Source organism: Pavona decussata, unplaced genomic scaffold (genome assembly GCF_977016875.1).
Source record: "Pavona decussata unplaced genomic scaffold, jaPavDecu1.1 SCAFFOLD_134, whole genome shotgun sequence".
NCBI lineage: Eukaryota > Metazoa > Cnidaria > Anthozoa > Scleractinia > Agariciidae > Pavona > Pavona decussata.
Window position 1 is genome coordinate 4,503,191 of NW_028145547.1, and position 23,440 is coordinate 4,526,630.

The following is a 23,440-nucleotide window of genomic DNA, read 5'->3' on the forward strand; positions in this document are numbered from 1 at the left end:
CCAGCAGATAGTTGGGACAGGAGCAAGTCAAAACTATGTAAACTCACCGGTTTTGCCTTCGTCCTGACTCAACTATCTTCCCCTGAGTCACCGAGGATGGGACGAACTCAACTACTGGCATATTCTCGCAAACCTCTTTACTTTGTCATGAAAGCAACAAGTGCGTCATCGTTGTTTTAACTTTTTCTCTCTCTTTTTCCCTTTGAGACACGAACTTTGTAATTAAAATTCAACCATCTTGATGCGTATTTGTAGTGATCAATCGGCAGCCTACTACAAAATTGAAGCAAACGACGTTGGCCGCGTTGCCAGATAGTGTTGGGACCTTTGTTCGAGCTACTTGCGGCTGGTAAGAACAGTGGATTGAAGCTTCGGCTAAACGTGGAAAGGGACAGTTATATTGATGATATTCGGATCCCAACCGTCGGACTTACAGTTATTATACACGATCAGACAAGCTATCCATTTATGGAGGAGTTTGGTTTCATCATTCAGCCAGGCAGTTCCATTGAGTGTGCCATAAAGAAGCGAAAGGTTAGATCGAAAAGCAAAATAACTTGATAGCATTATTTTATCTTAAAGTTGCTTCCACTTTTCGAAAAAAGAGGCCCCACTGAAGTTCAGTCATGGACCGTCAAAAGTAAAATTTCTAAAAAAAACTCGAGAAACTTCAGAAGGTAAACTTTTGAAAACTGCAGTAAAATCTGAATGCTCGGCTTGCACCACTAAACATTCCTGGCCTTGTCAAATGATTGAAACACCGCACACCTCGTGTGCCTAAACAGTACGAGCTAGGCTGAAGAAAAAGTCACTTAGTGGAGGGAACTTGCAGGCAGCTCTTAGAACGGAGTACAGGATCGGCTTGAAAAAAATAGCAGAGCAATAAAAAAAATAACATAAATAATGGACCCTTGCCCGGAAAACCGAGAATAAAGCTGCGTGACAAACCAACCAAATAAATAAATTTAACCAAATAAATGATTCCACCTAGAGAGGACTAAGAGGTCAAAGAGCTGCCTGCTTTCTGACTGAGTGGCAAAATAGTATTCGGATGCGTGACACGAGAATAGTCGTTGGAAATCGTTTGTTGGAAACCGATGATTAGTTATGTAGTATGAGATGAAGCGAGTACCACCATTGTAAGTTTGTTTTTGATAGAAGGGAAGTGATGTGGCCGCTGAAAATGAAATATTGAAGAAGCGTTTCTGTGAGAAACAGAATGATTATTAGCGCCCACAGGAAATGTTACTCAAGATTCTACAACGAAAGCTTTAAAGTTGATCCTGAGAAAAACGTGAATCGTGTTCGTAGATCCCCATCTCTAGCTCCCTTATATAAAGTAGTAAGTATTCACTCTCCCCTCCCCCTCACTAAGGGGCTGTTTACATGGAGGGAGGAAGATCCTAGCACTAGGAAGATCCTAGAGGGCGGATCATCCATATGTTTGCTCTATTCAGTTTACATGCAAAAAGTTGTACTTGGCCCTAGCCCTAGGATCTTCCTAGAGATACGAGAGAGATTCTAGCATTAGGAAGATCCTAGCACCATGTAAAATAATTTCGATCGGAAGATCCTAGTACTAGGGACAAAAAGAACAAACATGGCGGCAGCCGGGCGTTCAGCTGCTCAAGGCCGACAGTTATTCTTCTTTTTCTTCTCCACTACCGAAATTTTTCCATGTGAAGCAAACGAAAAGTTTTTCCGCCTTCTCGGATCTTCCTATTGCTACGATCTTCCTCCCTCCATGTAAACAGCCCCTTAGTGTTGCTTTGGAGGTCGGACGAGTGCCCAATATTCTTTGCAGCGGCGGAACAGTTCAGGGAACTTAATCAACGGCAATGAGAACGCCCCATAACCAAAGGTTTAGTGAAGAAAATCGTTCTGCAAGTGTACGCGCCTTTAAGATGTTAAAACATTTTTTAGCTGCCCTGTACAAAACAACAACGTGAGAACGTGAGCACAAGCCGTATTTTTGCCATTTTCTTTCTTAATTTGGCTTGGTATCCACGTACAGACGTACTATCAACCTCTCCCCCGTGAATTTAAGTTTCTAACGTCATTCTCAAGTATTGTTTATTTACGTATTTTCTTATTCATTTCAGTATGTTGTTTTACTTTTGTAGTTCTGGAGGACACTCCAATCTGTGCAGTGAATGACACATTTCTGTGCGTTTATCGGTCACATGGTATGTTAAGTTCAGCGTTTTTATGGCTCCGTACACACGTATTCGTTTCGGCGTTCGTAAACGTATTCTTTTACAAGGCGCCAGCCCAAGTGAATATTCTCTTTAGGTATTTGAGAAATCCTTGCAATAGAGTATAGGATTTCTCAAGAAATGGTCTATTGTTCCGGCTCAACTTTGGGCATTGTGCCGTTAGACAATAGTCCTTTTGTCCTTGTTAGCGCTGAGGGACTTTGGTCGAAGCTAAGCGGAAAAGCTCACGACTGATCGGGAAATTGTCGGCGTGACAATTTAGCTCTATTGGGGTAGTGGGCAGAGTAAATTTGCACTCGTCAAGTCAATTGTCACTGGTGTACCCCAAGGAGGATTGACCACCGGTGCGCGCATACGCGCATCGGACTGATTAGAAAGTCGAGAGTTGAACAACAACAACAAAAAAATGTCCGCATGAGTCTCATTCAGATTCGACCACCTCTCTCTTAATAAAATGCCTGGTATTACTCGAAGCACTAAAACATTTATATTTTATTGCGCGTAATCGAAAGCTGAGTAGCGATCAGGTGAACAATGCCCGGTGTATGACTTTGAGGCGCTCAGCTGTGCTTAGGCTCTGTGTGTAAATCATCGAATTGGAATTTGGACATTTCTCCTTCTTAAAACAAGCCTTATGCTAGCTGATTACATTTGATGATCAAGAAGATTCTGATCAAGCATTTTTCCTTGTTTTCACCGAAGCACTTGCAGTATGATGAGCTTGCGGTCGCTATGAAAAAAGTTACAGGTCTTGCGCGTGTTAATCTCTCTCCGAAAAACTGTCATAGTTCTAACAGTCTTTTTTGTTGTTCCTCGCTGCCTTTGAAAGCTGGAAGAACTCTTTTTGCGAGGAATTGAATGGGGCATTTTCTGCCTGTTTTCTGTGCAACTGGGCCATAGCCTCGTTCAGCTGAACGACCAACGAGTTGTACTGAAGTTTTAAAAATTCATTCTCGCTACGTAGTCGCCTAATTTCAGCTTTGTACACCTCCACAAGAGGAAAGTGCGTTGAATACGTGTTCGACGCGGACGTGACTTTAAACTTTGAGAACATTCTGCTCACACAAGTGAACATCTGTTCTTTTGGTCTGTCTTTAAGGCCCGGTTCATACGTCGAACTTTACATGAGCCGAACCTAATCATTTGGTTCGGCGCATGTAAAGATCGACGTATGAATCAGTTAGGATCGACAGATTTGTATTTGGGTCGACCCGCCGTTCTATTCGACTGCGCCAGTCGAATAGAACGGCAAAAGTTCGACTTCGATTCAGACGTCGAAGACCGTCGAACTTTACATGTGCCGAACCAAATGCATACGTTATGTATAAATTATATAAATTATATCTATCCCAGAGATCTGCGCGTTCCATCGACTTGGCATGCGCAAAGGACTTAATTTTGAACAAGATGCGGGAAAAGAGGAATGTGCTTGTTCTTCTTGTTTCGAAAAAAACTAAATATGTCTGAGATGCGAAAGATTAAAAAAAAATCTATTCTTGATATGCACACGCACTTCAAACCGACAGAAACTTTCCAATACAGGCTATATCAAAGGCGAAGCCTCAAGACTTCTCAGAACAAAATCTTCAAAAACAACATTTGAAGAAAACATTACTTTATTCAAACAGAGATTACGCCACAGAGGTTGCCTCGATAACCTTATATATAAAACTCTTTCAGAAGTCAATTTCCGTGAAAGAATGTCGACACTACAAAACAAACAAATAACGCGCAAAAAACATTTTGCCGTTTGTTACGGAATATCGCCCTTTTGTGCCTAACCGAAAACAATTCAGATGAGTAAATGGCACTTGATAGAAAATCAGCCTCTGCTAAGAGGGATCTTCAAAGACCCTTCGTACAGAAAAGGGAGATCTTTTAAAGACGTACTCGTAAGAGCAAATTAGCTTTGAAGGTCATATTCTTCCTATCCCGACCGATAGGAGCCGTGTTTGGCCTGTCTTCATTATTTTTCCAAACAAGCTCTTCCATGTCAGAATTCATCTTTCCCGTCATTTTGAATCTTGTCGAGTAAAAACAACAGCTGCTGACCACGAAAATCTATTTTCTCACTTGAGCTTTAATTAAGTTCGACTTCAGTTAGGTTCGACGTCTGAATCAACTGCCGAACTTAATTATTTGGGTCGACCTTAATAGGTATTAGGTTCGGCTCATGTAAAGTTCGACGTATGAACCGGGCCTAAAGGATTGTTGCGAGGCTTATTTAACCGAATCGCTATTGTTTTCAAACCATAGTTAATGAAGTGTGAATAACTCTAACTAACTTTTGTTAAACAAAGCGCTTTTGTTGCTTTTAGTTGAATGCTTTCAGACTGTTTTCGATCATAAGAAACAAGCTAGGTTATAACTCTTTGCAATAGCGATGGTTTTCAACCTAAAAAAAACTTGTGAATATGTCAAAAAGTACTGTTATATTTTTATACCGACAATCGAGGTTAAACGTATTGTGCTCAATACAAATTTTTAAGTTTTCAGACAGCGCGTGCATTATTGTTTGATTGTTTGTTTCAATCAAGCGCGTGGCACGCAACGAAGGTGTGACTTTTTTTCCATTGATAGACGCGCAAGTAATCCGGTCTTAAAAGTTTTTCATAGCTTACAACCGAATGCTAACAATCAATGTTAAAGTTACACTGATCAAAATTTTACTCTGGTTTCCAATAGCGCGTGCAATGCGGGAGTAAAACTAAAACAAGGTTAAAAGCCGGAAATATAGTAGGCATGAGAAACGAAAAAAAGATAAACGGGTCTTGCTCGTAAATATGTCCACAAATACTGTTATAGTTTTAAACCGAAAATCTTTGTTTAATAAATTCTGCTCAATACGATTTTTCTAAGTTTGCAAGGAGCGCTTGTATTATTTCAGTTTGTTTAACAGTCACTGGAAAAAAAGACTGTTCAGAACATTTTTTTTTTTTAGATTTCGCAAAGCCTACGCAACTTTGTAGAGATCAATCAAGCGCGCGGCACGCAACGAAGGTGTGACTTTTTTTTCCATGAATAGAATATGTCGAATACTAAAGGTCCTGCTCGCGAGTAAATCGGTCTGTAACGGCTTTCAAAGTTTTAAACCGAATTCTTACAGTCATTGGAATAGAAATACTGTTCAGAACATTATTTTTAGTTTTCGTAGAGCCCACGCAACTTTGTAGATATCAAATCAATCAAATGTGCAGCACTCAACGAAGGTGTGATTTTTTTCCCATAAATAGAATAATAGGTCTTGCAAGTGAATAATTCTCTTTCCAAAGTTTTTCATAGTTTGATTGTTCAAAATTTTACTCTACTTTTCGCAGAACGCGCGCAACGCTCGAGTAAAACTAAAATCTCTTGAGGGGCATTGAGCAAATGATTTCACAATTGGATTTATCAGTAGCTATTACAAAGTCACTAAATAAATATTTTTTTCTGCACACTCAACAACAACAACAATTTATTCAGTATTCCCATATATATACATGGTATTACTTATGTAATAAGTCTGGATTACGTTAAATAATTATGTCTAATAATTAAGCTAGCATTGATTGTCGATTCAGCATTGAATCATAAATATAAGCAGCAATGGTTCTACAAACAAAAGGATCAACGTTATTAAAAAGAAACATGATTTTTGAGATATTGTCAAGATCATTAAAATTTCGATATTTGTCATTTATTTCATCAAAATATTTCTTACGTGTATCATGATAATGTTCGCAAGAGAATAGAAAATGCGATTCGTCTTCAATTTGATTGGAATTACAGAGATAGCAGGTTCTCAAATTTTCAGGTGTCTTGTTGTGCCGGCCAGTTTCAATTCGCAGATTGTGATTTCCAAGACGAAATGTATTGATTTGTTTTTTGTGACGTACATTTTTTATCGAATCCAAGGAGTCAGTTTTGTGGCAATCTTGTTTAAAGATAGAGTAGAATTTAAGTTTTTTATTTAGGTTTAGTAAATTAAGTTGATGATTAGTTGAAGTTTTATTAACACTTAGTCGAATACGTTCAGTGAAGTTGTGAATGTTTAAATTTGAAATGTTTAAATTGGAAAGATTACACAGAGAGTTGACTCTTTGCATAATGCTCAGTTGGTTTTTGTCGGTCATTTCTTTAGATAGGTAAAGGCATTGTTTGGCAATGTTATCTTCTGGTAGACTTTCCAGGTGTAACCAAAATTTTATAATATTTATGTCAATTTTTGCTTTTAATGATAATCTTCCAAGTTCATTTCTACATGCTACATTTGGGCATTGTTTATTGACTCCTAAAAAAAGTTTACAGAAATAAACATGAGTTCGTTCGATTATATCTTTTTCCCATGTGTTATAGTCGTTTTTGTCATAGACTCCCCAAACTTCTGAACCATACATGAGGATAGGGAGGAATAAAGAATCAAATATTTTGTTCACAACATCAATTGGTAATTTTGAGAAGTTGAGGAAACGGCGTGTTGCAAATATAGATCTCCTAGTTTTTTCTTTTAAATTTATTTTATTATCTCGGAAGTTTCCATTCGACGTGAAGTTGACTCCAAGATAAGTGTAGTTGCTGACAGTTTCTATCTTTTCTCTGTTTATATGAAAATAGTGGTCATTTAAAGTAGATTTTCTGAGTTTCTTTTGAAAAATAACAACTTTCGTTTTCTTGAGATTTATATTTAGCAACCAGTCGTTACAGAACTGGGATAATGTATTTAGTGCTGTTTGTAATCCTTCAGCCGTGTGAGAGATCAAAATTAAGTCGTCGGCGTAGAGGAGGTACTCAACGCGGTACTAAATCTGATTTATGTAGCGCGACATTTGAATGAGCCAGAGCGGCGGAGTGATGATTGAAATACCCGCTGAGCGTAAAGCTAAAATATTAGCGCCCCCAATAACATAGCGCCTCCAATTTTCGGGGGATATTGTCAGCTCCCGAATGCTTTTTCGCCGGACTAAATGTTCGTACTGGGGAAAGAGGCGCGAGGTTCGCAGCGCTTCCAGGCATTAATCGCTGGCCAAATGCATGCTTTCACCTCCAGTGCACTTGCCACGCGTAGTGCGCCTCTAGATAAAGCGGTTGAATAGTTCTTTTGCCAGCAAACACTGGTAATGTCATACTTGTAACCTACACGGCAGCTTTTACTTTTGAGTACAACCCTCGCCCTACCAGCCATCCCACAGTAACTATTTGCATCGAAATAATTATACCAGTACCACCTCCCCCGGGGAAAATTTGTCTTCCGATCGTTCAAATTTCCCGCTCGTATGGTAATCGGAAAATTTTGAAAAATTGCGCGAGTCTTTAGAAGCTGTTGCCGCCATTGTTCCTGTCATTGTTCCTAAAGGCCATATAAGGTCAATTTTAGGTCGTATAACAAAGCCTATTGTTATCAAAGTTGATCCGCTTTTCTTGATACGAGTGAACATACAAGTACAAGCAGGAGCAAACAATTTTTTCTACCCAAACAATGGTCATTCCTACACGATATCACGTAGAAACTATCGTTTCAACTATAGCGTTATTCCCAACGCTCCTGATATTCTCTATGTCCTTCATCCGTTAGCTTATCCTGCCCCAATAACGCCAATTATCTTGCAAACAAGTTTCTTCTGATGCAAAGGTGTACTAAAGCATAAGAAGCATAAGAAACTTAAGAGTGTTTGTAAATAGTAAGTATTGTTAACAACTGATGTAAGCAATAAGTATTGTCAGTATTGTAAGTATTGTATTTATTGTTAATAGTGTAAGCAGTGTTCAATATTGTAATTATTGTGTTGTGTAAAGCAAATTAAAAAAAAAAAAAGCGTTAAGTTGAGATCGAAAAAAAAAAGTGAATATTCTCACGAAAGGTTATTACAAGTCGTTTTCACTTGTTCACAGGAAAACGTTGAAAACTCGTATTGAATATGTATAGATCATCCGCATTTTGGACTGTGCTCTTTTTTAAGCCTGGATCCGATGTTGTGATATCACCAACCTCGTTCCCAGGGTCTCCCCTAGTCACGTTCCAGGGAGTGACGGGAAGAGTAGAGAAGTTTGGTGATTTCATCGTTTGTGAAAATACACATTTATGTTATCCACACGAAAAGCTCAAACGAAACGTTTGTACAAATAATATGGGTTTATAGAAACGTAACCTTTACGGGTCTCAACTGTGTATAGAACTACAAATAGGAATTCCGCGGAAAGGGGATGGGGGGTGGGGAGTGGAATCTAGGTAGTACAGGGGTTAGAAAATGTAATGAAATAAGTTCTCTCGTCTCTCAAGTGTACTGCCAAAGACTTAAATATCGATTAGATAAGGAAAAGGGGAAAGGAGTGTCATTTTTGTCCTTGATGGGCTGCAATGCACCTAGACAAAAGATGCAGTTTGTGAATCTTTTGTATATTGATATCAATTTCGCATACAACTTTAATTTTGGAAAAGTCGTGGTACGTCCATATAAGAGGTCTTAGTGATTTGTCAAGAGGTCGCTCAAGAGAGGCAGTAGCTTACGAAAGGTTATCCTCCAGGGAGGTTCCATTGTGAGCCAAGATAATCCTGCCGATGCATATTTTTCTTAATTCTTGCAGAAGATTTTGGTATCTCTAAAGAAAAACGTGCGTGCGAGAAGAACTGTCCTGAGTCGTGTCAACATGTAGAGTACAAGACGTCTTTCTCTTACGGAGGACTACAGAGAGGCGCTGTTATAGGAAATCTGATGTCCTTCCTTCAGTTCTCAAACGCCTCGTCAGTCGGCCGAACGATCTACGAGCCTGTGCTTAACATGACTAAACTTCAGAGGGAGAAGTACATTGAGTAGGTTTTTCTTAGTTAAATCAAAATCACGCGTTTGCAATTTGGATTCATTTTTGATACTGCCAGAACTAATACAAAAAGTTCAATAGGGGTGTGATCCGTCACTGTACACCAGGCCCCAGTTGTTCAAAGAGCGGATAACTTTATCCAGTGGATAAGTCACTATCCAGTGGTGAAAATGTACTCCAAGCAACTCTTCTGGCAAGTTTCCCACACAATCCCATACTTAAATTAGGCATACGCTTCTACTCTATACACAAATTGTTGGACTTTAGGGAAATTCTTGCACACATTCATTGCCGCATAGCGACCTATCCAGTGGATAAAATGATCTGCTCTTTGGACAAGCGGGGCCAGACGTTTTATTTCAATCTGTAGGGACAACATTATTTCGTTGGACATCTACTTTGAAGATCTGGCCCAGGAAGTCATTACACAGAGATCTTTGTACGGGAATTGGTCCTTGATCGGTGAGTACATCTGTAATAACTCCTAGCTAGCCACTGCTGATTTATTATGCCTGGGTTAATTTGGGACGATTGACACAACACGGTTTAGATACCTGAGTGCAAAATATGTATGGGATCCTTTCTGACCATATTCCTCTTTTCCTACTATGATGTAATTGAGAGCAGACAGAATAGCAGAGGATATTGTGAGGATATACAGTAAGAGATGGCAGAGGAAAAATGGACAGTCCTAATATGCAATGTATTGATCCTGAATTTATTTTGTTGAGCTTGGAGGAAGTTTCATTGAATCTCAGTCTTTATTTCAGTTGTTGAGTTTGGCTCAAATATCTCTTGGTCTTGAGAGGAAATGTGTTGAAGGTGGCTTAATTTTGTTGTGCTTAATTTAAAAGAAATCTCTTGACCTTGAGAGAAAACTTGTTGAAGGTTGCTTCATTTTGTTGAGTTTGGTCGAAATATCTCTTGATTTTGACAGGAGATTTGTTAAAAGCGGAACCAATTTTGTTTCTTGAATTTTGCATCACTCGGCCTTCCGTATCCTGAAGATCATAGTAGACAAACTAACTATGTTCCTGTTCTTTTCAGGAAATCTGGGTGGCACGTTCGGTCTCTTTTTGGGAATGAGTATTCTCACTGTTCTGGAGTTTCTCGGCTTTGCGTTTATGAGAATGTGTCACTTGTTCAAAAAGGAGGAAAATAGAAAGCCACACGCAGGAACTAAAAATGCGGAGTAAAATATCAGTCTAAGTAGCACTTATTTTAATTTACTGAAGATTTATCCGCTTTTGTTGGTATCAAGTTCAGGTTTTGACGCTAAGCTTTAATTGCACTGAAACTGAGTAATTGAGTGTTTATGGAGGTGCAAAGACATAAACATTTACCATATTGGACTGCAATACTGGGTTTATTTATTTCAAACAGCTCTTGAATATATTAATTTAAAATATCACCCTTTCATTCGAGTGAACAACTTTTAATTAATAACATCCTCGACGAATTTAATTCTAAAATTTTGTTGAAACTAACAACAACCTTTGTTTAAAATTAAAGAATCAGTTTTGTTTTCGTTTGCAATCGACTTAATAACATGAATCTGAAAATAAAATCTAACTACAGGTTATAGTTTGATAAAAGATTCACGATTTTCAAACGATGATTAGCTCAAGAAGGTGGCCCGGTTTTCCTCCGACTATTCCATGTCTTGGGCCGGAACTGCTGACATAAAAAAGGAAATTATCAGTGAAACAGTTTTATCAATCTGCTGGCAAATTTATTGGTAAGGTATGTACAGTGATAACGCCAGACAGGAATGTCTTATTTTTAGTTTTTCGTCATAATTTTGAGTATAAAACAAAGGAAAAGAAATAAATGTTTGTAATCAATAGGGTGATGTATCATATAACCTAGCGTAAGGGAGACTCATTAGAGATGCTTGAAAGGTTAAGGTTAGGATTAGGGTTAGCCGCTAGGGGCTTTACGCAACTGCCTAAGTCTTTAGTCTTTAGTTCTGATGTCTATCCCTGAGTGCAATTTTAGTATTTTTAGTCTTTTCCCTTGTGTGTGGTGATTTACTAGGGTAGGCGCTGTTTCGAATAAGTAAGGTAAGGATGACAGCCTGCTGCCCTCTTCATCCGACATCAACCCATTTCGTTTCCTTTAATACAAAACTCGTCTTACGATGTCGAGGCGAAACGTTTGGACTGGACTAAATTAAGTTAAATTGAGGCATCTGGTAAACGCTATTGCATTTAAAGTGCACTTTTTGGGAGCCTACGTTTTATCTTTTTAATTGACCGAAGCAGCCAAAAGCAATTTAGTTTATAGTTGAGTAATGTTGCATAATATAGAAACAGTGATTCATTTTGAGCATACCGAAACAAAATAGGGATAAACTAATAATAATCAAAGATTAGGGAGTGCGTTCCATGACCTCGATTCCAGGCTCTCTCTGCTTTGTGATGTTATTCGCCCATGCAAAAAAATCTGCGGGGGATGCCAGATGCGTGTCCCAAGATCCATCCATTCACCGAATCAACATTGTCCCATACAATACCAACTCCAATCCGTATTAGGAATGCGTTCTCCTTAAGTCGAACGCAATTAATGCCAAATGTAGGCGACTCAAAATTACAGCAAATAATATACTTCGGATGGCCGTTAGACAAGGGCCGGTCATTTCGTGTAACTTGATACTCTTTAAAGTCGAAATTGTATAAGCACGTATAGAGCCAAAGAAAAAGTCTGCTTAGGAGGCTAAAATTGTATTAAGCAATATTTTGTTACTCGAAGTTGTTTTCCTTTTCGCCAATTAATCGTTCAGCACTTTACTTACCATTTAGTCCATGTCGTTCAAATCGCCTTTTCATTAATCCCCAAAGCTTTCCTTTGTATTCTCCTCGGGTGACGCCATCATCTTGATAATTCCTTCCCCAACGAATGCCGGGAAGTTGTCCTTCGACGCGTTGGGAATACATCGACAGAAGCAGACAAGAGATTACAAACAGTAAAACTAACTTGTTGGATGACAACATCTTTTCTGAAAACTAAGAAAACAACTTGATAAAGATGGTGAATGAAAAGCTCAGTTGAATATCATCAGACTAAGCTGTAATTTTTTTCATAATTAAGGATTACAACAAAAACATACACTCTTTAAACAAAAAAAACCTTCTTTAGCCACACAAGTATAACACAGGGAGCAGATGCTCTTTGATAGGTTTCTGGTCTCACGTATGCATTGATTTATGGAATTGCTATAACAGGTAAACATCTTAAAAGGACATTTTCAGACTCAACTTGCCAAAACAAATAAGAGCATTCAGCCTCAACCCATAATTAGACGTTGTTATAAGGAAAAAGGGTGTATTCGAGTCTCGGACGCGAAGCGAATCCATGATCTTTTTTCACACCACGAGAGACTCCTCCGGGTGCTTTAGCTACTGATCTAAAGGTAAACACTTGTTACGTAACGTAACAAGTCGTAATAGTATCGATAATAGTCTTCGGATTCAATATAAATTCTGCAGTCATTTCTCAAGTATTTTCAATGTATGCAAAGTTACGATATCCACCATTTTCTGCCAGAAGCAGGCTACAGTTGTCTCGGCTCCTTAAATAACCGCTTTCAAAATCATCCCTACTTTAACAATTATTTCTTGTGTAAGACCGAACACTAGAGAACACCTATTACTTCTGTAACCTACAAAAGAAAATAACTGATTGTAATTGCAATTGATTAAGAATTAAATGAAACACATTGACTGTAATTTTCAGTTGATGAGGAAGGTTCCTTTTAAAAATAAAGAAATTTATCTTGATTGTGGTTATTGAAAATGTAATACATACAGCAGCAAATTATATTACTTTTTCAGAGTAAAGTTTCATCATCTTAAAGGAAATTAAACAAGCTTAGCGAACGGATGCTATTAAAGGTGGTGTATATGAATTATTCAAGTTCTTCAAGTCAAGAACAAGTTAATTCATTTCCTACAGAAAGCTCAAACAATAGAACTACTTTTGTAATTTCTTTGTCTTTTATTTTTGATCGTTTTTGTTATGATTTCAAAAATGGCACCTGTGCATGATTTCAAAAACAAAATGGAAAGAGTTATATTGTCTCCAAATTATTCATCAAAACTATGGGACATTGATGTAGAAGAATATGCATTCGGATAGCCTCGATTATACTTCAGGCTTTGCATACTTTTTTGTTACATTTCCTCTAGTTTTCTGTGATATTGTGAAAAGTTTTTGGAAAAGTTTCAGTAATAGGTTTTTGCCTCGTATAATCCTAAAATTTCAGAAAACTGTAAACATTGTTCAATTTTCTAAAAGATAACGTTTCGAAATGTTTAAGTTAAATCACGTTAAAGCAGCTTTCAGTCTCTCATCATCCAGTTTCCACGGACTGAAAACAGTTATAATTTAATAATTCAGAGGGTGATTACGTGTCTTGTTTCAAGTTTTTGAAGCCTGAGGACTAGACTATGCTTAAATATTAAGTTTCTCTGCGATAGCATCGCAAATGCAAAAGAAAAAAAACGTTAATTTAGCTTACCAGGAGGATTTTAAGTCGTTACACGAAGTCAGTAGCGAAATAAAACTTTTGGCTTTCCCTTCTTCTAATGTCTCTACAAAACCATCGATCTAACTTTGCGAACCTTTTTATCGCTTAACTTGAAGGAGCGATACTGATTTGGCGTAAGGTCAACCACTCATGGATTTCCTCTTATCAAAACACGATGTTTTTGTTCAAAACGTTGTCCACAAAACTTCAACAACAATAAATCATACCTGACGATCTAGATGGCTCCGCTGTTGCCTTGTTTTGTGTTATTGGCGAGGCTGTTTCCTGCTTAAACTTGTCAAGCTGTTGTGCTTTAAATGCCTCTTTTATCTGAAAACTAATGCTTTCAAAAAGCTTTTGTGGCTGGCGACTTAATTAACTGTGCGGAGAAGCTGTATTGATTTTCGGTAATTTGGGTTATTAAGTTGTGCCTTTTACCGGTGATCTCCTTGATGGATTTTCGCGCCGTAGATGTGGTTAATCCCTTCGCGAAACAAGTTTAGACATCGACTGTGTGTCATCTAAAAGTCTAATCGCAATTATTTTTTAAAAACTTAACACTCTAACTTGCGTGTTGTCAATAGTTATTGCAAAAATAAACGCGAGTGATTTTTTTCTGTTTTGTTTTCAATCACGAAGGGGGTATATTCGATCTACAATAATATTTATTCGGAAATATCGAAGCGATAAAACGGCCCACTTTTAAGGTTGATAAACTGAGTGGGTGCAAAAAATCTTGCTATCTTTCAATGTTGAAAGCTTTCTTTAATCGACGCCCATTTCTAATTACTAAACGTTATTTTTTTGTCTTTGGTTTCCATGACTATGGGGCCAGACTTAAATTAATCATTTGTGGTGTTAATTCCTTGAAAAGATTTACCGACACTTCTCGTGTAGAAGCCACTAAGGACTTGGTAAACAGTGTTAACGACAATCAAGATTTTAATTGCGCGGAAGAGGACTTTTCTTAATTGTAAGTTTATTCTTGCTAATGTGCCAGTTAATGTAATTTCCGTCATCACGATTTGCGTCCTTTTGGTCTGTCATGACTTGATGTTAATGAAACACCAAGTGACTCTTTAGACTAGAAGCAACACATTTCGACAATGTTGTCCAAAAGTTTTTTCCTGATCTAAATGATTTCCGACTGCTTTGATATCGATAACAAGAAGTGACATCGGCTACCCACGAAACATAACGGCAAAAATGATTTGACTTTGATCGAGAATTCGAGAAGATTGTAGATGGAAGATGAGTGCGGGCTGGGGTCTTCAGGAAAAAGTTTTTACAACATCTAGGGCCAATGTCTCTTTTGTGTTGTATCGGTTCGTATATATACGTGTCTCTTAAAACATAGTGTTAATATAAAGACTGCCAGAGATTGGTTAGCCACCAAAAACCACTAAAATATTTTTGGGAATGTTGTTTCAAAGAGGTGATAATGATTAGGTGCAAATGCGAGGATGCTTTTGACGAAGATTTTCACTTGTATACTGAATCTGTGTGGCGCATCTTATAAGTTACAGAATAAACAGATATCTCGATATCGACAAAAATTAAAAAAATATATATATAATTGAAATTTTTCAGTGTTGACGATGAGCTTCAAGTAAGCGACTTTTGAAGGACACCAAAGCTTTCAACTTCAAATCTGTTTTGGGCCAAATGTGTACGTATTTCTATTTCATAATTAATTCAGCCAGTGTTACACTTTTATATTTCTGTAAAGAAACCATAATTCTGCTCGGTTGCAATGGGTGTTTTTCCTTAATAAACTATCTATCTAGTATACATCTCGCAATGACAAGAACTGAAGTAAGTTAATTCAAGTGCTCACGATAACTGTACAAACGTAATACAGTTTACTTTAGGAGATAAATGGCCGAACAGTCGAGCAGAATGTACTCATACACTTGGCTCTAACTTGAATAAAACTTGAATTGTATCCGTCGCGACTAAAATTCAACGCGTTTTTAATTATATTTTAGGCCTAAGAAACGCTGCTTCCGTGGTGAAGAAAGGCAACTTACCATATGAGCTCTATAGGGAGCTCACTTGGATCGTAAACCGATAGTAAATTACATCTTTTCCAAAATTTTACCACAGATAACTGAAACATGGCACTTATGGGTTGTTTGTCATTGAATTGTACTTCTGCACATTGAAAACCACGTTTTGCTAAAAAGAAACTGGTTGATTGACCATGAGCAAGCCTTACTTTTGAAGTAGTTTATTTTATTTTATTTTATGTTATTTGCTTCACAAAAGAAGTTACAACGGGGGACATACAACTACATATACAAAACTTTATAGTAAAAGTGGCGAGGAGGCCAAAACGAAACTATAAAGCTTATACGTAATTAGGCTTCCTCAAACTAAGTAGCAAAAAAAAAAAAAAAAAAAAAAAAAAAAAAATAATAATAATAATAATAATAATAATAATAATAATAATAATAAATAAATAAATAAATAAATAAAATAACTCAAGTAAAATATGTGCTAGGAGATTTAATTCAAAGCATATTGGTCTTAAGAGATTTCTTAAAAGAGCAAATAATACTTTAGTTGTACGATTTCATTGTCAAGTTTAGGTCCTTGGAAAAAGACGTAAAATGTCCCAATGTTAGTTCGACATTAGAGTAGGCGGAAGACGTGGGAGTTGGTTGTTTTGAAGGAACCTTGATGGAAGGGATGCGTTCTGTAAGAATACATGGCTTGACCAAGTTCTTTAAAAATGGGACCTTCGGTGTTTTCAAAAACTGGAGAGCTGAGGGGGAGTTTTATTCAATCGAGTTTGGCATGGTAGACGTTGGGCTGTGGAACGTGTTCGTGTTGCCGAAAACGTTGATTGAAATACCCGCAGATCGGATAACTTCTCAGTAAACAGTCGAACTTTTGCTGAACTTCTGCAACACGTCAGCTGGCCGAGCTTCGCGAAGATAAAGTTACACTTTTGGACGCTACACTAATAATCGGCTTTGAATGTATCGATAATAGGCCATTTCTGAGTTTCTGCGAGGCTCATTATGACAGCGAGGCTAAGTGCATATGAATAAAAACTAATTTTCCTGATCATGATAAAACTTTGCACTTAGCCTCACTTTCATAATGAGGTTCAAAGCAACTCGGAAATGACCCATTAAAGATAGCCAGTAGAAGATAAATGTGAACTTTGAGTTGTACTTTCATTCTAGATCAATGTGTTAATGAATCAATTTTTATTTCACGTATCCTATTATTTCAAAAAATAAAGCAATTAGATTTTTCTTTTTTTATTTTATTTTATGATCCTTGTCTGTAGTAAACACCAGATTAATTAAAGTGCATATAACCCCCAAAATTTTTTTCGGTTAAATAAATCTTTGCACCTGTTCGAAACGCATTGAGCCTTTTTGCGCCTTTTCTTCAACCAAATCTTGACTTTTTATAGGCTGTAAAAGCTACGAAATCTAGCCATCAGCTGTCCCATGACCGAGCTAGTAAGGGGCATGGGTCTATTCCTTACTTGACGTCACAAACTGATTTGCATTGTATTAAGTCTTTGTGAAAATGCAGAAATGTAGAAATGTGACCGTGGAAATCTTGGTACGAGATAAGGTTGAATCAGCCCATTGGTCACCTCTTTTGAATTTACAGTGTTCCACCTTAGTTCTTTTGTCAAGACTCAATCATACCCTCGTGGAATTTGGGACTTTCGGATACAGCCTTCAGATCCCAGGTGCATTCCGCCTTTTAATTAAAATTTTGTATTTGTGTGGCTAAATCATGAGCCTGTACAAATTTGGACTTTCGGTAACAACCCACAGTTTTAAGGTACATCACCCCTTAATTTTTTGCGAGCCTCGACCATGCCCGCTCGGGAATTGGGACTTCCTGTCGCTAGTCTGTTTTCAGTACTTTTAAAATTTGATGTCTCACCCGCTTTTCCCCTCAGTGAAAGAAAATGATGAGATAATTTATCTTCTTTCTCTTCTGGCAGAAGATAGCTTTTTATTGCGTTTTTAAGAGTATATATACTGGTGTTATTCTGCACTCTTGAACGCAGTTATCATAGATGAAAGGATTCTCTGTCTATCTTCTGTTTTCTTCAACTTGTTTTCCCACAAAGCCAAAATTGACGCTTAAAGTCGCCTACAAGTTATATTAGACATATTAATATACTGCTTTAATTCAGATTATTATTGAGAATCGTAACTCAATGAAAGCAATTTATTTGTGCATTGTTCACATTACAGTCATACACGAATGCATTCTAGAGCATAAATCTATTTTAAATCTATTTTAAAATGATGGAGTTCAAAGTCGAAAGAAGTCCGGAAGGTCTCTTTTTCTTTCTTGCTCTGAAACAAAAAAAATAACGCAAATTAATTGTTTTTAACACTTGAACTCATTTTAACCTAGAAGGGAGAAACAGTGCCCATGGCAAATATTTGTAGCAACTTCACACTGTACGTAAGATGAATGGCTTATCAGACAACTGCCCAATGATTTCATCCGAGGCTAGCTCTCCCAGTCCCAGGTGAAGGTTAGTTTTGTCTAACTTAACTGAAACTTTGTGAAAATAATTAGGGTTAAGGCTTCCTCTTTCAATGTTTTAAGGCAAGTTTATACGATACGTAAAAATTGAGAACTACCTTATCATCAGAGACTTTCAAACTAAAACTAAAATGACTTTAAATGCCCTTTAAAGCTGAATTCGCTTAAACTGATTGATTTTAGTCACAAAATCTCTAAATGTGAATATTATAAAGAATGATACCGAGACGTTTTTTTCTGTTGTTCCTTTATCGATCTTTTCAATAATTTTAATCACATTTATTCCATTGCGCATATGGCACTGATCGACATTCATATCCTAACAGTATATGCTGGACGTTTGCCGCATGTGAACTTACAGATTTGATGGCCTACAGCCTGCTGACTAGTAAAGGCCCGTTTAAACGGTTTCAATATTTGACCAACATTCGTTTAACAAAAGTTGAACGGATGTTGGGTAAATGTTGGATGGACGGAGTATTTTTTTTTAACAGCTTTATTGACCATTACACATGTTACATACAGCCAGGAAGAAATGAAATATATGTGTAAAGTGATTTAAAGTGATAAGGTCAAAAGGGCAGGTGCGAACGGGACGCGAGGACCCATGCGAGGCACCTACCATGATACAAATAATAATTAAAAACACGATCAACCAAAAGACGCCGTTCAAACGGTGTCAACGCCATTCAACATTTTCAAGAACAAAAGAAATGTTGAAGCGATGTTGAATGAAAGTTTCAACCAATTTAAATTTGATTCAACACACTTTCAACAAGCTTTCAACATTTTTTGCACTTTCAACAATGTTGAACGACCTCAGTGTTCAAACGCCCCCAACATTTGGTTCAACAAAGTGTTGAACGCATGTTGAAGCAAATGTTGAAACCGTTTAAACGGGCCTTAATGGGCAAGTGATCACGTTGGGAGAATTAGTTCCTTTTAACTGCCCACTTACGGTGGTAGTCGTATTCGTCATCGTATTGCCTTCGCCTCACTTGTGGTCTCTCCACCACGTACTCATCCGACAGCTCGCTGTTTCGTTTGCCCCAACGTAGAGCGTCCTTTTGGCTGACAGCTGGCTGGATTAACAGCGCCATTACTGTGCATGTCACGAGTAGGAAAGCGAGTTGGGTCTTGGTAACCATCTATATAGGATTGGAATGAAAGATAAAGAAAGTTGACATAGCGGCAAAAATCGCCAAAGCATTACCAGTATATTCTTGCAAACGTATACACTATTGAAAAAAGTTTCAGTCTCTGACTTTGTAAGGCCCACCAGTTGAAAGGAGATCATCTCTAATTGTCAGCGATGTCGAAGAGGGGAATTAGCTCTTGTGGTTTGTGATAATTTCTTCGCTCGTATCAGTCTAGCCATCTCAGCGTCCCGAGAAATGAGAAATTTGGTTTTAAATTAAAGTGGAAATGAATGATGACATGTTTTCTACTCCGTTGTTGAGGGAAATTTTTTTTAAGAAAGATTTTCAGAGCATATTTTGTGACCGCGATGGTCGTTATCCACTTTCGCTTTGTTATTCAAAAGTGCCAACAGCCAATAGAATTCTGGTTGGCACATTAACATGAAAAGAGACGACAAGAAACACCTCCAATTTTTAAGTTTGCAGTACTCGAACTTTACAGCACGCCAGTTATTTTCTGCTTTTTATTGCGTGAATCTATCTCTTCTACAGAAATAAACAACTCCTTTTGATGCAAAGAACACCTGTACAAAATTCCAAATACAATGACTCTGCAAATTCACGCTACCTACATTAATTCAAAACACTTTTTAATTGGGTGAGAATGTGCCGCGTGCCATGTCTTGATACAATTCAGTTTCCTTAGAGTGAAATAAGACTCTAACAACAACTTAAACATTGGACTCGCGCATGCCTAGTGCCGTATACACCTTACAAATTTGCGTGCCACCCGCGCCAAGCCGACAGCTTATTTTTAGCCAAGCTATGGCCGGTTGTCTGAGTGGAGACGAAACTTAATAGCAGTCTGCAAATGAATGTTGTGCCGCTACTACTTAGGACACAAATGATGGATCAGAGAATTAACTATGCAGTGTATGTTAATAATAGTCTGTTCCCATGATATTTGAGCTAGGAGTTATCACGAAGCACTTAAAGACTGGCTCACGGGAAACTGACTATTTTCCCTCGGCTCTCAATGTCCCTGTTGGCGTCAGCGCTTTGAAAAAAAAATTTACAAGAAGAAAGAAAAATTTTAAAGTGAAACAGCTCGCTGCCAGTCATATTGAGCTCTTCGTTAAAAGCGCGCAAACGCGAAGGGCAGGGTCATCGGCCGATATTTAGTACCAATGTATTAATTATTGTAAACCGTTTACAGAAGGTTTCGCACCGACCACTTTGAATAAGAATGACATGTGAAGAGCAGTTATTTCGTTATTATTTATTGGTGTAGTGTTGCTAAGTTTCAATAATACTTTTAGAGAGTGTTTTCGGTTTTTCATTCAGACATGCTAACGACAAGCCTACGATGTACGAAATGTTTCGTGCAAAAGAAACCTACCACTTGTCGTGTTCGATATGTAAAACGTCTTAGGACGGCAACTGTAGGCGTAGGCAATGTTGACACATTTTTTTTTTCGTGAAACGAGTAGAGCGGCTTGTACCATCTAAATCGACGTTTAGAGTTTCATTCCATCTTTTTACGAGTAGGCATCGCCTGGCTTTTTACAGAAATATGAAAGACAAGTTTGATATTATTTCAAACCTAACTGCAATAAATTCGAAACTACAAAAAAATTAAAACACCTTGCAGCGTAGCTTACTTGTCTTGATTACTTAGTCCGACAACCAAAAATAATGTCGACACTCACAACCCACTTAGAAATGCAAATTCATACTGCCTTATTTTAATATGCAGTATTCACGGCTGAGTGGGTGTTGAATGTGAAGAATATCACCTGTGACTTTGGGGCACAAATACACTGATTCAAACAGATGAAAAATCGCAAATTGGTAACAGCAAGTTAAGCAGTTTGAATGGTACCTTTTTGAAGCCAAAATGAAACTGAGGCTACTATGCTAAAACGACTCGGAATCGGTAGACCGTTTAGAGAAGACTTTGGATCTAAATTTCTTTCGAAAAGCCCCGCGTTGGAGTAACTTTTTCGAAGTTTCTGTTAGAAAAATAAAAAGCCAAGGAACATAAGAAATTAAGAAAACTCACTTGACCTTAACTGTATGTAGTTTCTGATGTCAGTACCATCAACTAGAATTCCTCGCGGCTTTAAATAAATAAAAACCCCGCTAAGTCCTTGAAACAACTAAAACCGTTAATTTTTTTAAACCGCTGCCACACAATAAACATTTATTTTCAATTCGATTGAAACGATTCTCGGAAGAAAACTGTTTTGACAAACGAAAATCGCTAAGAAAGACAAACTAGAGCCAGAATATTATTGCTGAAATGCCAACACAGCTGCTACTGAAATCATTAAAGGGAGAAACATCTTAAGCTAGATGAATGTGATGACCTAACGCGGTGAATTGGTGAATTAAAAAAAAAACTTCCCATCGAACGAGGTTAAAAAAGAAAGAAAGAAGAAACTGTGACAAACGTCTTCTAGAGATGCTGTCCACTTGAAATTAAAGAATGCCCCCCAAAACTGATGAAACACTTACCATGAAGCTTGTGCGTCTCTTAAAATCCTTGAGGCATCCAAGGATGTATGTTGCCTTGTCGTATATATATTTTCTCGCGGCAAACTAATTTGCAGCGTAGGTAACACGCCTTTCGGTCTATTAAAGAACTACTCTTAAGATAATGTGATTATAAGCAAACAAAAACTCCTGTCACTTCGGAAACTATGATGATAATTAGCGGTTTCACAAAAAGCTTCCGAGCGACATGTGGCGATTCACATCCAACAATCACTCTTTTGTTTTTTTTAATGGAGACTGGAGTTATCCCAGGAACTCTCTTTCACTGGAGGGTATTGTTTGGTTCAAATGAAGGCAGGGTTTTTAATAAAATTGTGACATGTCTCGGCGGAAGACGGCTGCTCCAAATATTTTGTATTTGTCGCGGTTTTCAGAAAGAGTCTGAAACGTTGATTAAAAAGATATTTGTGAGTTTTAAAAGGGCAAATGACTGTGTTGTTATATTTTGCTTGTGTTTGTAAGGATGAAAACTGGCAACTTCGAAATGATGTACAAGAGGACTGCAAATCTCACACTTGATTATAGAAAATCTTCGTGAGTAGCCATTCGCAGATCTTCTTAGCTTCTTAGTTCTCCATTGTTCTATTCTACTGTGTTGTTTAGACGTGCGCCATGAATAAAACAACGTTGTGGCATAAAAAACAATTTCATTATTAAAGGAGTTGTAATGAGATTTCTGTTCCATTTCAAGTAATTTTCCCCCAGGCAAAGAAAACTATCCAGAAAGTTTTATTTGATGGCGGAAATTGGGTCCTGCTCTTTGATCTTTTTGAAAAATGATAATTCGAATAATGATTCCAAACAATTTCGTAACCGTTCTAGAACAATACCTTCTTAGAAACCTCTATAAATATTTTCCCACTCATTTCAGAAATTTTAATCTAAGGTAAATTAAGCACGCTTGCATGACTAAACACTCTTGAAAATTCTTGCCGTTAAAATTAAAGAAAGATGGTGGAAGACTTGCAAAAGTTGAAGTCAGATTTCTCTTCAGATCCGGATAAAATATGAAAAATAACATTCATGTTTCCAAGCATTTAATAAAAACTGTCTTCATCTACAGCTGTTTCGACAAAGGTTGTCCAAAAAAGCGTAAAAGCGTACGCGACAATGCCGAAAGGTAGTCTGGGAAATACCCAATAAATTTCAATAAAAGCTCAAAATCCATATTGCCTCGACCGTGCAGCGAAGACTTGAGATGACTGGCGATATGGAATCTGAGCTTTTATTGAAATTTATTGGGTATTTTCCAAAATACCTTTCGGCATTGTCGCGTACGCTTTTACGCTTTTTTGGACAACCTTTGTCGAAACAGCTGTATACAGCAACTGTAGCAGGCATCGTTACGCGGTTTCAGTATTCTAGATAAAATCATGACACTCATGTTAGGCTTAATGCAAAGTGAGGTAAATGAAATATTGAAAGAACTAAATTTACAACATAAAACGTGAGGTTAATTTCTGGATCACTCGTATAGGATAGATTTGTTCAACGTAATTTCGTCGTGGTGCATAGTCCCCTTGATATCGCCCTCGAGATCAGTACGTTGATCAAACTGACTTGCGTAATTAAGTGCAGTATCAGCCACGATTATCGGACGTGAAGGCCCACACAACTTCGTATGCTTGTAAACTGAAATGTTTTGACACTCTAGAAGATAGCTTACCTTC

At 37.6% G+C, this 23,440-nt stretch overlaps 1 protein-coding gene and 1 long non-coding RNA gene across 2 annotated transcripts; one reads left to right on the plus strand and one right to left on the minus strand.

Moving 5' to 3' along the window:
* Window positions 1-468: 468 nt before the first annotated feature.
* Window positions 469-10,207, plus strand: LOC146467861 (acid-sensing ion channel 3-like). The gene is made up of 6 exons (XM_085125652.1): window positions 469-534; window positions 1,159-1,207; window positions 2,124-2,186; window positions 8,778-9,003; window positions 9,382-9,473; window positions 10,059-10,207. The coding sequence occupies exons 1-6, from the start codon at window positions 469-471 to the stop codon at window positions 10,205-10,207; spliced, it is 645 nt and encodes a 214-aa protein (XP_084981778.1).
* Window positions 10,208-17,734: 7,527 nt separating this feature from the next.
* Window positions 17,735-22,310, minus strand: LOC146467862 (uncharacterized). The gene is made up of 3 exons (XR_014867676.1): window positions 22,286-22,310; window positions 19,034-19,223; window positions 17,735-17,879 (listed from the first exon to the last, which is right to left on the minus strand). It is a non-coding gene; the product is annotated as an uncharacterized LOC146467862 (long non-coding RNA).
* Window positions 22,311-23,440: the final 1,130 nt, after the last annotated feature.

Coding starts and splice junctions, on each gene's coding strand:
- LOC146467861 (XM_085125652.1), top strand. CDS start 469: ATGGAGGAGTTTGGTTTCATCATTCAGCCAGGCAGTTCCATTGAGTGT. Junction 2,187..8,777: donor GTGCGTTTATCGGTCACATG/GTATGTTAAGTT, acceptor TAATTCTTGCAG/AAGATTTTGGTATCTCTAAA. Junction 9,004..9,381: donor CAGAGGGAGAAGTACATTGA/GTAGGTTTTTCT, acceptor TTCAATCTGTAG/GGACAACATTATTTCGTTGG.